Here is a 15310-nt window from a genome sequence, read left to right on the forward strand (position 1 = left end):
GTGATGGTGGTGGTGATGGTGATTGTGATGGTGATGGCAGCGGCGGCGGTGGCGACGGGGGCGGGGGGTGATGGTGGTGGTGATGGTGATTGTGATGGTGATGGCAGCGGCGGCGGTGGCGGTGGGTGATGGTGGTGGTGGTGGTGGTGATGGTGGTGGTGATGGTGATGGTGGTGGTGATGGTGGTGGTGATGGTGATGGTGATGGCAGCGGTGGCGGCGGGGGCGGTGGCGTTGGCTTATCGGTATTGTCGAACCAGCAACATTGGTGAGATAGTTTCGAATTCGTGCAGCGCGTTCAGTGTTCATATTGAGTAATATTTTCTGTTAGAAACCTTAAGCTTGCTGATGGGAGAAAGTAATTTATACGTGGTCGTCGACATAGCGCGCTACAACCCTACTCACTGCAGTGTCATCTGTTAATCCATTCCGGTCGGTGTCAACAATATTGACCGTGTGCGCTCATTACACAGCAAACAATCAGTAAATTGGGTGGTACGAAGACTGCACGGCTAAGGGAAGGGACATCTGCCGTGGGCAGTGCTATTACATTACGCGGCACGCGCAACGCTTCTGTGGGAATATTGGCATTTAGTGCAGCCCATACTTCGAATTAGTACACGCGCACGTACGCACGCACGCACGCACGCACGCACGCACACACACACACACACACGCCTGCGTTCTTTTAGAAATGATTTTAGACTGCCTTTTACATCGTGTAGAGGCGTAACTTGTGTGATTTGCCCCCGTATAGAAGCAGTAGGACCAAGCTACGTCAGCGGAAAAAAATTGGGCTATACGATGTATAAATGCGTGCTATATGATCTTAAACGCAGGTTTCAAATACCGAGGCTATTTGAGACCCTCTTCGGGAGGTGGGGCAGGGGGCCAGTTATTTTAGCTGTTTTTTTCTGCTCGCGTCGACGCATTCCATTCTCACAGAAAAAGCTAACAACGACAAAAATGTTAGCGCCGTGATATTTTTGCTTTCAAGTGGATGTAAGCAAATCGAATCTAGCGGCGAAATATTTCTTCTCGTTCACGTATCTTTCGACGCAGACCTTGACAAACGAGATGAGTATGAAACCGACTTGGTTTCACGCACTACGTAGATGCTGTTGTTTATAATTGTTAAAGTTTCGGCAAGACTTTAATGACACACATTACCATGATTCAATGGCGAGGAATCCCAAATGATTTGTTGTTATTTCACGCATCACGTAGACGCGGCTTACACATTTGCGGGAACATCCATCATATCGATCTACCGTTATAGCTGCTATAATTAGTAATGTTAACTAGTGTCGCGGCAGCCTGTCATGGGACAAAAATTGCGAACCTGAAACTAGTGATCACGCGGACAACGGCTACACGATAACATCAGCCGAGAATTAGCCCGAAATAGGTTACAACGCTTAGCTGCGATGATGATAGTGATAATCGCGCCTACCTCGACATCCCATCAGCTCGACGCGCATGCAAGGATGCACGTGAAAATGTTTCACGTGGATCTTCACGAATCGCGCTAGCATGGCTTCTTGCAAGTAGTGATGACGCGCCGAGAACGAGTCCGTGTTGCCGTGAAACACCTGTATACATCATGCCATGAACAGAGCATATTAGGACACGAGTGAGGGCACGCTTACTGTGCGTTAGTGCGAAAGTGCATGTGCGTGTGTGCCTATGGGATTTATTGGATATAATGTGGCCAGTCACAATATATAAAAATACCATATTTATTCGTATTAGATCTCGCAACAATTTGAGTGTCTCCTGTGCATAACGCTTTAACGCATAAATATTTTGAAAATGTGTTACAACTGGCCTGAATACTAGCCTAGCATGCGCATAGTAGAACGTAGTTATATGTGCCGTAATCTATTGCATGTGTGTGCGTGTGTGCGTGTGTGCGTGTGTGCGTGTGTGCGTGTGTGCGTGCATGCGTGCGTGCGTGCGTGGCAGCGTGCGTGCGTGCATGCGTGTTCATTACGTTCACATGCGTATGTAGACGCATGCGCGCACGAACACACATGCGCGCGTAGATAAAGTGTCATACTTGTACGTTTACTTGTACGGCTGCGTATGCTTGTGCGCATGCGTGTACGTGGACGCATTGACGTGCAAACATGAGTCACACACACATTTTCACGCGTGTGCGCACGTACACGCATGTGCGCACGTTCACGTATGTTCTCACGCACACGGACGTGTGCAAGAGTACACACATTTGCGCATGTACATGCGCGCATGCGCTTGCACACATGCGGTCACGTAAACGCATGCGCGCGATGGGAGCACGGATGCACTAGGCCAGTAGCACCACCAGACTGACTTTGTGCTTTTGCACGAGTCTCATGCGGTGCTGAATTGCGCAGAAGGGAAATGCTTCTCCTACGGGAAACCGCATGAACGCGTGCGTGTGGGCCGTGTTTGTTTGTTTGTTTGTTTGTTTGTTTGTGTGTGTGTGTGTGTGTGTGTGTGTGTGTGTGTGTGTGCGTGTGTGTTCGCGCGTTTGCGTGTGCGTGCATGTTTATTACACTGTCTGACTGAATGCTCGCAAAATGCGCAAACAACGAGCCCTAGAAATATCTCTTAACCGAATAATTTATTTGTGGCCAAAAATCAGAAATTTGCCTGTCGGCGAACGGATAATATATTTACCACTCGCTATTTCCTACACTAAAGCCATAATTCATACTTGTTCTGCGCGTAGACATTGCCGTCAGCTTGCCCGCGCTGCAACGTGTGGTTGTTCTGCATTCTGCCCACGCGCACCGCGCCTGGCTTGCAGATAATCGTCTAGCCAGTTTCGGCGGTTAGCGCTCAGCCAAACGTATCACGAGTCGTAATTACGTGGCGTGTTTCACCATAGATCGGAAATTAATCTCGGCTAAGAATAGGCATTCAGGTAAATTAACCGGCAAGTGGCATTTTGCGAGCGGTCTACACGCCCTCAGCATAGTTGCATATATACTGAAAACTGGTGACATTTGGTGAGAAATTATTTAATCGATATCAATATATCACAAGAAACCGCCACACTTCACCGGCGTGCTTTACGTCATGCGACACATAGAAAGCAACAGCGTCGACGTGCCTAATGGAATAGTGGCCACTTAGCTAAGTAATGCAGCGCATTTACGCACGCACATTGATGAAAACATATCTACATACGTTTCCATGGTAAACATGCGCAATGTTACCACAGTTTATCCACAGCCAGCGCCATCTGTTGTCGTATAAAGACGATTTTATATTCGCAGGACTGACCGGGGACTGCTGAAACTGTTTGGAAAATAGCTTTCCGCTATAAATATTAGTCAATATAATAATAATGACGATAATAATCATAATCATAATAATAATAATAATAATAATAATAATAATAATAATAATAATAATAATAATAATAATAATAATAATAATGATAATGGAGCTTAGCTTACTGAATCAATCTTTACTTGGCACATGAGTGACTGTTTGATTCTGTTATCGCCGAATACTACTCGCTTCTTCTCAACGTATAGCAAATTACGTTTTTGATCGTGTGCGGCACTTGATTTGCACATCACTGGACGCATAAATTGCTAGCGGCAATCGGCATTTCAGAAAGTTGTGCAGTAAATGGTCAAATCAGTAAACAGTCTTCCATGCAAGCGGACTACATGCCACCTCCATTTTCCTTCATAACTCCAGCAGACACACAGTCACACGTGATACACAGCACTCTTTCCACAGACACGTCTAATATTACGTACATACACACACGCACACGCACATACACGCACCCCACCCTACACACACATGCACACACAGAAATGCACGCACATACACGCCACTCAATCCCGCCCGCCCACGCGAACCGCGACACACAACAACAGATTCACATAAAACACATATGTGCTTTGAAGCTATATATAATTCAGCTCACTGGGCCTAATTTTTGATATTTTCATTGTCAGTCGATTTGTGAACATGATTAATAGCTGCATGTCAGTACTCTCCACGTCCACTTCGGATTTTCTTCCGATGTGAACCCATACAACAAGCCAAATTTAACAGAACTTATATACGCAACCCCAGTCGTCATTGTATGCATTGCTCCCTCTTCCAATTGGTATAATGTGGTGGAAACTCATATCGCTAACATATGCAAATAGCTTGGAGAGTGCCTTATTTTATTTGTAGATTACATAGAATAGGCCTACGTAACGTAAAGACGCTTCCCATTTATGTATGGTTACTTTGTAATAATACCCCCACCTTTTGTTGCCCATATGCATCCATGCAGTATCTCCACTGAATTGCATCTAGGCTGTGCGACACCGTGTATTTGGTGACCCATCGTTTTTTGTCTCCTTTGCCTTGTGTCACTATACCAGTAATCTGTAAGTAAGTTGTTATTTTAATAATTCACATTTAATGATGTTTCGTTGTCCACTGTACAGAAATAATGCGAAATCTGACCACAACATGACCGTTTTATAGCGACGTCTGAAAGACGCTACCAGCCGTAGTTTATGACATTTAAAAAATTACTTCATTTTAATCACTTTATGACTCGCGGAGATTGCACTACTCACTGTGTAATTCAATTCTAGCATTTGCATGTCAGCATGTTTACGCGAACAAGCGTGATGTCACTCATTTAGATGTAGCTTCGCGCTTAACCTTTCATGTCAAACGTAAAATCTAGCAAGTGTTAATTATTTAACTGGTATTTGTTACACATTATATACATTGTAATTATTATAAATAACCATAATTATGATTGATTTGATAATTATTAGTTGCACGAGAAAGCATCTTTAATCTTTGCGGGAACGGGGCTCTGCGATATCATTAACTTGTTATCGGAAGGTTATTCTCGCGCGTTTGAATATTTATAAGTCGAATACCTTCGACATGACACCTAAATCGATGAGCAACCATTCTGACGAGGCGTTGCCGCCAGCACACCACGCAAAGCCGTTTGGCAGGTACGGCCGTGCGTACTTCTCACGAGAATGTTTGTCAAGCTCTAACGCAGACGATGAGGAGGCGGCTATCTGCCAATCTTTAATGTAGCCAGTGGTCATTCCAAGAGAGCTGTCACACGTGCCGGAATACGTGTAACCCGGCAGGAGCGCCAGCAATGGCACCAGCAACGTCCAGATAACTCCTACCGTTAGCTGATGACAAAAGAAATCCACACAAGACAGGTAGAAGAGCCGCATACGTGTAAATATTTCGACATAACGTTATTTTATCATATTTTTATTATTTTTATTTATTGTCAGTTTTTATTTTATTATCATTATTGGTATTTTAATGGTTATAATTAACGGAGCGACATCCATGCTCTCCCAACGATCACAGTAAGCCATAGCTATGATGCGGGTAATACGTATATATAACTATTTACTTCTATGTCTAACGTAGATTCACTCCACTGGTTATTATCGCCGGAATATCTGAAAGTACTACACATTACATAAGGGACTAGACTAAAACTAGGTAATGTCAAAATCACCATGCGTCTAACACGAAAATTATTATCTTCTACATGACCTTCAGTTGCTATCTTTTCTCGACAGTGTTGAAAGTGCATACGAACGCCAGCACGAGGTGCATGCACCTGACGACATTTAACTTAAACGTGTTGTTTGCGTGGACACAACTGTTACAAACGAAACGCGCATGACCGAGGACTTTTTGTATGTACTTCCAACCCGTTCCAGACAGCAACTCAACAGGTTATATCGGCGAGAATATTCCTTTTCTATATGTCGCCTGTTTTATAGTGGAAGATCCGACAAGGGTGCGACTCTTATTATGTATGATTACCTTTAGACTGTGCACCACTACCTGCATTGTCCGCCATTCACAAATTATATGGTTCCTCATATCAATGGAGGCAATTTCCAGAATCAACGTTTATATATCGATGAATGTATGATGGTTTGTTATGCTGCACAACAATAGCTCTACCTTGGCTGTTCCAATTCATATGCAGTTCTGAGATCAGATCACACCGAAGATACAACATTACATTTGCTCGCAGGCTGCAAATCACGGCAACGAATTTTGTAATGAGATCGTAAGGATCTATCTCTTTTGTATAATTTTTACTCGATTCTCGCCGAATTTTTCCGGACGCAATGGCGCGTTATCATATCCTACGAAATTGCACCACGCACTACTGGTTCAAGTAGCATCAGTTCGAAAAGAAAGCAAAATGGTGTTCGTTTAAACTCTTCTCCACACCGACTTCACTTGCAAGCTTCTACTACAACTTAAAAGCTCCCGCTCACGCACGCAGCACGCACACGTTTTCGATCTGCCAATGACATTCTCACAGCACCACGCTCATATGTATGTTCGGCAGACCTCGCTTAAGCGATCGCACTGTGATAGGTTTTTCCCAAAATAGGCTGTACATCTCTGACCTCGAGGCGCTGATGTCACTCTTGAAAAATTACACATTTATGGCGTCGAAATACAGACGCAGACATCTATACGCCTGACGCTCACCGACACCGATCGCTACACACACAGCCCTGCTAATGTGGGAACTTTAGCGCGTTTAATTTTAATCGCAAACATTGACATTTCTTCGCGCATTTAAAGCCGACGTACGAATGATACCGAATCGAATTGGCGTTTGCTCTGCAGGGCATTAAAGAAAGGATTGACGGGCCGCGGTCGCACCCAGTTAACTAAAGTTTGCCCTCGAAACTTGATCTCATCGCGTGTGCACTTCATGTCGCCTGTTTGCAAACAGAATCTATGGCCGCCGGCGCTACGCGCGCACAATGAGAACGGCCGCGTAGTTATGCAACATCCATCGCGCGGCCCGACGCGATGCGTGACGGAGTCTTCATGCCCTGTCGCCTCCGATCCATCACATTTACAGCGATATATCGTGAGTCAACCTCGACGCGCGGCACAGCAGCGGCTACCATTCCCTAAGCGTCCACATGGGGGACCTATCACATCTGTGACTCGTCGAAAGACGCGAGCGCGACCGTGTGTGAAATGTCGGCGTAAGGGTGCGTACAGCGGCGTTCACCTCGCAGCGCGCGTGCATCTACACCTAATATCATCTTATAATCAGTGGAGGTGGACTCACGCAAATCAGAACCGTCTGTTATAATAAACGTGAACGAAGCTTCTATCGACTGCTTTTACATCGGCGCAGACTCTCGCAAACAAACACGGCGGTTTGTCGCGTTTGAAGAACGTGCAGACAAACAGTCTGCCGTTGTTGGTGTCTTGTTTTGATTTGTCTTGTCTTGTTTTACTTTCATTAGTTCTACTTTGTATAGTAGCTCTCATAACGAAAAGCCGCTCCGTGGAAGATCAAACTCAGACGCACGAAATGACGTTTAATTTGACGTTCTTTTACACACAAACACGCTCACGCACGTACGCGCCCTACATAATAACAACAATAATAATAATAAAAATAATAGCGGTAATAATTTTCATGCATGTAGCGGTAAAGTTTAAAAAGCTAACCGTGCATGGGTTTCTCACGGCCCTGCAAGCAATATAGGCCACATATGCCGCACGCTCGGAGCGCAAGGCGTGATGTGGCGATGACAGACGCGTATACAGCGTGCGCGTTACGGCAAGGGAATTCGTTACACACGTGTACGAAATATCAGAACGGTCCCATTTCTGCTCGCATCGTTACTCTGGAACCGCTGTTAGATCGTAGCCACGCCATTATATGGACTATTATCGCGTCTAATAATCGCAACATTTACAACGCCATTTTGGTAGAGGTCGCGACGTCGGTGAATCTTGAACCACGCAAACGCGTGCGTGACTTTATATGTATTTTTATTATATGAATTATATGTTTGTTCCTCTCGCTTCGATCTGTTTGAAATATTAGAATTATATCATATTGGGAGATACGAATCATAAATACACATTTCACCACTGTGGTAGCTCCGCTATCAGCTGCAGGCTGGTGGATATACGATGTATAAAACGTGGTAACTGTAACGTAAACGAACACGGCGTTGTTATAATAAAAACACACAGTTCAATTAACTCAATCCCGGCAAAAAATAGGTATCGCACCGCCGGAATCAATCGCCTGGAAAAGCGACCGCAATACAGTATTTGCCAACGCTCCGCCCATCAAATGCGTCACATCGCTACGTAGCTGCGTGACGCTCGCTCTGTTAACCCTAGCTCCCTCGCTCGCCTATCTCTCACTCTTTCTCTTCCCCCCCCCCTTCTCTCCCTCTCTCTCTCTCTCGCGCGCTCTTTTTTTTCACTAGATCTTTCTCTTTTGCTTTCTCTCGCTATCTCTCTCTTCTCTCTTTTTTTTCTCTGTCTCTCGCTCTCTCTCGCTCGCGCTCTCTTTCTCTCTCTCTCTCTCTCTCTCTCTCTCTCTCTCTCTCTCTCTCTGTATGTCTGTCCGTCTGTATGTCTGTCTCTCCCCATTTCTCTCTCTCCTTCTTGCTCTCATTTTCGTTCTTTCTTTCGCTATCTTTCTCTCTCTCCGCGGTCTCGTCTTCTCCGGGGGCGTCGCGGCGCGTCCGCGTGTGCCGTGCGTGCGGCGCTCTATCTCTCTCTCTCGTCTCTGGGGTCTCTCCTCTCTTCCCTGTCTCTCGTCTCTCTCTCTCTCTCTCTCTCTCTGGCTGTCTCTCCCTATTTCTCTCTTTCACTCTCTCAAACCCCCAGCAGAGATTGATTAGAGAGAATTGATGTTATCTGATTGATAATTTATTTATTTATTTATTGATTAAAAAAAAACATTGCCTACGTAACTATATTACGCAATTATATATATATATATAGCCCTACCGGTAGTAACTAGTAAGGCGGATAAGCACTTGGATTGTGCGTTTTTGGTTATAATTGTGAAACATTGCACACGCGTACTACACGAGGTCTTGAATAATATAGAATGTAGTTATTTGTAGGATGGTTATATACACCATTCGGTTGATGTCATGAGATTTCTACATTATTTTCTAAGTCTATGTATCTATATAATTAGTTTTTGGGTGTTGGAAATAACAGTGTACACACATAGTTTGAACAAATTCGCCGTCGAATTTAAAGTAGACGTAAGCTACACCTGCGGCTATTTCCATACATGCTCGGTAATCGGGACATCTTTGAACTCGAATCGTAGTTCATCTTTACTTAAAATGCATAGGAGAAGGGTGCTAAACTGTACCTTGCTAAAAGATTTCATACAAAAATTGCTTCAGATCCCACAACACATTACAGAAAAAAGTATCCTTTAGTAAATTTAAACAAAATTTAGTTTAAAGAATGTTTAATTTAAAAAGAGGCTAATAAATCAGTATTATTAATTACCAATTTAACTGACGGAACATCGCGATAAATAATTTGTTAATAAGTTGTTTGTCCTATTAATTGTTATATACATGGATGTATTTCTGCATTGATTCATAATAACAAAACAAAAATAATTATTGAATATTACACAAAGCCGTTTGAAATCAATACTTTTATACTATATATTTTTTTTATTATATTGTATAAAAATATATTGATTTTAAATGGCTTGGTGTAATATTTAATAGTTACATTTGTTGTTTTTTTGTACGTGAATTCTGATAACAACGCACCGGTTATGCCATAGAAATATTATAAAGACACCCTATAGAGCCTACCTATATTATTTCTATGGGTTATACCATAGATATAATATTATACAACATGTGTATGGCAGGGCCGTAGCCAGAGGTAAATTTTGTAGGAGGCAAATGTTGTGAGTTAAAGAACAAGCTAGGAGCGAAGCGAGCCAATAGGGCGTGGGGTATGGGGCCCGCTTAAGGGCCCCAGAAGCCAACGGTTATATGGTTCTCTGTGGTGCATTCTCTGCATATATTACATCTAAATTTCTATTTTAGCTGGGGGACTACAGGTTCAATAATGTGGTTAATAATTTTGGTTTCTCGTGATTTTTTTTTGAGAAATTTTGTAGGAGGCATTTGCCTCCTATTGCCTAGCTAATGGTAGCTATAGGGCCCTGCATGAGTTGTGTGTCACTGTGTATGGTACATGTTTTGTATATATCTATGGTTATACAATGGTCATGCGAGTACATCGATAGGTCCATATCACCAAGAGCGAAATAAATGAATCGAATAAGCGAAGTAAGAGCTAATTATAAACATTCTTAATAATAATACGCTCTTGGTATCACTGATCTATAAATACCAACTATGCGTCCATATACTATAGATCACTATAATACATGTACAGCATTTCAGTTTTTAGTCATGACATGTCAATAGATGGCGTTGATGATTATTTTGCTGCCATACTAAATTAAATGGATCGTCTAGATCAAAATGTACCTATAAAACTTCCATTATATGAACTTGCTCAAAATACCAGAGGTAAATATTACAAGAAGTACAAATAATTATAGAGATAGTCGCTGTTATATAATCAAGGTTAATGTTAAGAATACGACTATGAATGCGCATCAGAAACAAGCACATTTGGCCTGGCTCAGTGTGGCTCATAGCCTAGCTCTAGTACTATAGCTCGCGTACAGTTGGCGCAGGCCCTGCGGCAACTGTACGCGGGCTATAGTACTAGAGCTACTCATAGCCAGGGTCATAGCCTAGCCCTAGGGTCGGTACAGGGTCTATGTTCCCCAGCCTCCAGGGTACTATCGGAGGGGGCGCAAATCCACTTTAAGCACCTTAGGTATCACGAAGTTATGCACAGATTTCTGTGTATCATCAACTGATGCACAGACTTTCCGTGGGGTCATCCCTATAGACCGAAGGTCTGATAGACCGAAGGTCTGATAGACCGAATATTGCAAAGGGTTAGAGTTAGGGTTAAGGTTAGGGTTTATAGTGGCATATCAGTGGATGTGCGGCATATTCACGTTCGAATACGGCATCAGTGGATGTCCGGATGCGTAGCCTGGAGGCTAGGCGACCGATTCCGGACGTGTAGCCACTGCGGAACGTACCCTGGTAACTATCTGATATGGTTAGGGAGTAGGCGTAGGCGACTCCCTAGACTCGTTAGTGGAGTAGGCAAGGTACGGTCTGGCATATTAGATAGTTACCAGGGTACGTTCCGATATATCGAACCATACCCAGGGTACCCTCTGATAGTACCCTGGAAGACATAGACCCTATCAGCCTCAGTGGCCAGTGCCGTGGCTGTGCCATGCACTGGCCCATGGCTGAGCCTGTGGTGGTGGCTGGTGGCGCACTGGTGAATGACTGAGATTAGCTCGATTCCCGAGGGGGGGTGGGCACTTGCTATATATTACATGGTTGGTATGTGGCGCGGTTAGGACACCCCTTTTCACCTCAAAATTTCCGCCCTGGAGACCCCCTTTTCACATAGTGACATATTTCCGGTCCCGGAGCATAGGTCCAACTTTTTCTCTGCACCGGAGACCCCCCCTTTTCACATATTTCAGAGGGTGTCAGGCCTATACAACATGAAACAGTTGTAGAGCCTAGTTGGGCTAGGTTTAGTCTTAGATTACGGGTAGGCATACCACAACTTGTGGCGCAAGCCCATCATTACTGCGGCACAAGACGACTCTAGATATTAGTTCGTCGCTAATATGACATGAGCAGTTTTCTCTGATAATAAATTTAGGGACCCATATGTCACATCTATGCGGATCATGCGGTGGGTATGTTATCAACCACCTAATTACAATAATTTTGCTTTGCAGAGCTTTATTTGCCAACTGATGTCCAAACACTGGATAAGCCACCTTCACCTCTTGTATTCCTCAGAGATTGGGTGAACAGAAATGTCCCCTTTAAGGTGCATGATGCTTGTAAACATTGGCCAGCATTCAGTAAATGGAATCCTGATTATTTTAGGTACTAGGTTTATTGTGCTACTATCGTAACAATGTAATATATGAACAGAATATATACGTGTGTATCATATATGTTACATAATTATCAAAATCATTAATATGTCTTCAATGGTAGGCCCTATCATTGAGCTTTTCACTCAGTAAAGCAAATACATCCAATTTCACTGTAGAGTGCGTGTAAACATCCTATTATCATGAACATGACACATGAACTTCCAGTCTATCTTGCTCTATTGTGATTATGTATGGGGAAATGATTAGACACAATGGTTGTTCAGTATCTATGATGTTAAGATCCTTTGTCCTATGAATCTAATAATGATTTCTCAATAAAACACTAAGAGGTATCATTTTTTATAGGTCAATGTTCAGCGACAAGGAGTTGTCTGTCGCTGTGACACCAAATGGATATGCAGATGCTGTTTTAGGAAATAACTTTGTCATGCCAGAAGAAAGGAAAATGGCGTTTTCCCATTTTCTCGACATTATTGACAAGAAGGTAGAGGCAAATGGTGTCTTTTACATCCAAAAGCAGAACTCGAATTTGACTGAGGAGTTTCCGGAGCTACTTGGTGATGTGGATGCTGATATAGGATGGGCCACTGAAGCCTTTGGTATGAAAGCAAGTAATCCATAAGCATTTGTTGGTAAGCAGTATAATTTCCAAACAGCTAGATATTGTTGTTGGAGTTAAAATGATAATGTTTTATCTGCTATCACATATGTGTCAAGGGTAGCAATGCCATCAATTTATTAAATAAAATGGTTGATTATTTACATTATGCTCATGATGCTTATTACGCTTTTGATATGCTCAAGCACATACGTGCACACCATCAAATGTTATAAATGCTCTGAATCTTGATACAGCTAAAGGAGGCCATGTCTTTTTGATGCCTTTACAGGTAAACGACCAGATGCTGTTAACTTTTGGATGGGCGAGGAACAAGCCATCAGCTCTCGTATGAAAATGTTTTATCAATAATATTATAAATACTAGACTTTTATAGTATTTCTATATTTACAAGACATGCATTTTTAGTTTATATTTTTAATTAATTTCCTTATTAGAATATTAAGTATAATTAGGAGAACCAATATGATTTGTTATAAAACATTTCCTTTTGCCTTCATAATTTTAGTGCACAAGGATCCATATGAGAATTTGTATTATGTCATATCCGGAAGTAAGACATTTACTCTCATTCCACCAACAGATCGGCCATTTATTCCATACAGTACGTATCTTCCTTCCTTTGTGTGATTTCTCATTGGGTAGTTATTAATGATATATGTTCTTTAAATAAATACAATTGTCCCAAAAGGCATTTGTAGGCGGTTACATGCACTGTTTGTTCACACTGGCTGACCTTAAAATATTTCTTTGTTTAAGTAACTCATCTGACTATTTTAGGGACAAGTAGGTATCAGCATGTAGATGTTTTTTACAAAGAATTTTATAATGCTGTGTTTAAACATCTGTCATTTCACCACGAGATGGATAACCATCTTGACATTGTGCTAGAACATCTCCATACAAGGTTGATGATAGTTTCCTGAAGAGTTGCGATTATAGTGATGCACTTATATTTGTTAATTACCTTGTTGTATTTAACAGAGAATTATCAGCCAGCTGAGTATCATGAAGATTCTGCTACTGGCAAGTGGGAGGTAGTGACTAAACATGGACTCGACCAGGTGATGATGGAAACTGAATGTAATCATACAGATAGTAGTTTGAGACTGTCAGCACACATGTTAGAATGAGCTGTTACACAAGTGAAGTTAATACAGAGAATGTGGTTTATCCCCCATGTGAAAGCAATCCAGGCAGAAGTGGTTTGTGTTCAGTGTTTTTCATGCAATTATGATTCCATAAAATCGTTCTACAATCTACTTATCTGTGTATATACCATCCAGTCAGTATTAAACAAGTAGACAACCATGAAATTCCTTCAGAGACTTGTTTGGCACGTGATCTAGTGCTTCTATAAAACTTGCTGGTATCTGAATAGAAACTGGCTGGGGCCGAAGGAGTTAAAGGGACACTAGAGGCAAACTAATGGCTTAGTGCAAAATATGCAAAATAGTCCTGGACTGCTAATGTACAAAATGTATAGTCTCAAGAGTTAATGCATAAACAACAGTGAAACTCCTCACATCTTTGGTTTTCTATTGCACACTGAATATTGATTGTAATCCTTTTAGATAATACCCTGCAGTATAGCAATTTTTAGGTGTGCTTAACTGGTTGTAAAGCTAACACTTGAAAACAAGTTAACCCATTGCGCCACATGGTATAGCTACAGCAAAGTGTTTATGTACTTAGAGACAAGTAAGCTTACATTATTTGTTGCAGGTTCCTTGGATTCCTGTTGACCCTCTGAACCCGGATGTGGAGCGGTTCCCGCAGTATGCAGACGCTAACGTTGTCACGGTAACCGTTAATGCAGGGGAGATGCTCTACCTTCCATCACTCTGGTTCCACCATGTTATGCAATCCCATGGCTGTATTGCAGGTGAGCCATGTCTGTATATTAGCTATGGTAGTTATTATGGGCCTCATGAAATTGCCTCTATTTAGTAGCATATTTAATACAAATGAATCGTATGAATGGTGAATATAAGCTAAAAATGAGTGTCAAGATATTCTGAGGAAGGGCGATAATTTTGAAACGTATCTTATAAGACGTCCTTATGGATTTGTATGATATCATAAAGAAATGTGTTTTAATTCTACTCTAATATCTATTCCAGATATTTACACGGTATATTAATATCTGTATATTGTGCAACAGCTACTATACGAGTTATAGGTTTTATGGTATTTTTTGTTGGCGAATGTTATGCACCCACACACGCATGCACGCACACATATTTTATGCAGTAATATTTGTACTTTTCTGTTTAGTGAACTACTGGTATGACATGGACTATGATATGAAGTACTGCTATTACGAGTTGCTGAATTCTCTCACACAAACTTTGGAGGAGCTGTAACCCCACACGAGTTTCTAGAGGCTGTATCTTCTGGAATCCTACGTGCACCTATGCAAGACTCGAGGTTACCTGACAAAATGATGGAATAGGAATTATTTCTGTTGCATTAAATAGCAAGTTGTGAATTAGAAATTCAGGAATGAAGAAAATTAACATGCAAAAATTTGAATTTTGTATTTCGTTTGCTTTTTGACTCATTTATTGTATTAAACACTGGCTTTTAACAATGTTGGCTTATAAATTGGTCATAGAAAAATGCAGTTGGCTTTTGTAGTTGAGAATCAAGTACTATATTAACCCGACCAGGCTGTGTGACTAACGTCAATACACCTATTCTGTGGTGTGTATTCTGTCAATACACCTTCTAACCCTAGCAATACCGTTTCTTGGAGCTAGTACTATATATGCTAGAAATTTTCCAGCCTATATGGTTAATTTTGCTATTTTTATAGTTTCATGA

The 15310-nt window shown here is 42.0% G+C and overlaps 2 protein-coding genes across 4 annotated transcripts in view; one reads left to right on the forward strand and one right to left on the reverse strand.

The window, feature by feature from the left end:
- The window catches only part of LOC106809502 (lactadherin-like), an 18506-nt gene extending 11760 nt beyond the window's left edge, over positions 1–6746 (reverse strand). The window contains exons 1-4 of the mRNA XM_014812594.1: positions 6630–6746; positions 4901–5173; positions 4266–4388; positions 1453–1591 (exon numbers count right to left, since the gene is read on the reverse strand). Coding sequence (XP_014668080.1) covers positions 1453–1591; positions 4266–4388; positions 4901–5173; positions 6630–6746 — 652 coding nt within the window. The remainder of the gene's footprint in view (positions 1–1452; positions 1592–4265; positions 4389–4900; positions 5174–6629) is intronic.
- Positions 6747–10293: 3547 nt separating this feature from the next.
- LOC106810024 (jmjC domain-containing protein 7-like) lies at positions 10294–15108 on the forward strand. 3 transcript variants are annotated; one of them, XM_014813277.1, is made up of 8 exons: positions 10294–10381; positions 11698–11851; positions 12211–12464; positions 12756–12812; positions 12993–13088; positions 13469–13548; positions 14210–14369; positions 14762–15108. In XM_014813277.1, the coding sequence occupies exons 1-8, from the start codon at positions 10315–10317 to the stop codon at positions 14848–14850; spliced, it is 957 nt and encodes a 318-aa protein (XP_014668763.1). In that variant the 5' UTR covers positions 10294–10314; the 3' UTR covers positions 14851–15108. The 3 variants fall into 3 exon arrangements, with proteins under 3 accessions (XP_014668763.1, XP_014668781.1, XP_014668771.1); XM_014813295.1 differs by lacking the exon at positions 11698–11851 and having other exon boundaries at positions 10306–10381; XM_014813285.1 differs by lacking the exon at positions 10294–10381 and having other exon boundaries at positions 11702–11792.
- The last annotated feature ends 202 nt before the right edge of the window (positions 15109–15310 follow it).

This window comes from Priapulus caudatus, unplaced genomic scaffold (assembly GCF_000485595.1).
Source record: "Priapulus caudatus unplaced genomic scaffold, Priapulus_caudatus-5.0.1 Scaffold15, whole genome shotgun sequence".
In the NCBI taxonomy this organism is placed as follows: domain Eukaryota; kingdom Metazoa; phylum Priapulida; class Priapulimorpha; order Priapulimorphida; family Priapulidae; genus Priapulus; species Priapulus caudatus.

Bases quoted from the DNA above. Each gene is read 5' to 3' on its own strand.
- LOC106810024 (XM_014813277.1), top strand. From the start codon at position 10,315: ATGGATCGTCTAGATCAAAATGTACCTATAAAACTTCCATTATATGAA. The intron at 12,465-12,755 runs GTATGAAAGCAA...ATGCCTTTACAG, and splicing joins ATGGGCCACTGAAGCCTTTG to GTAAACGACCAGATGCTGTT. The intron at 12,813-12,992 runs GTATGAAAATGT...TCATAATTTTAG, and splicing joins GGAACAAGCCATCAGCTCTC to TGCACAAGGATCCATATGAG.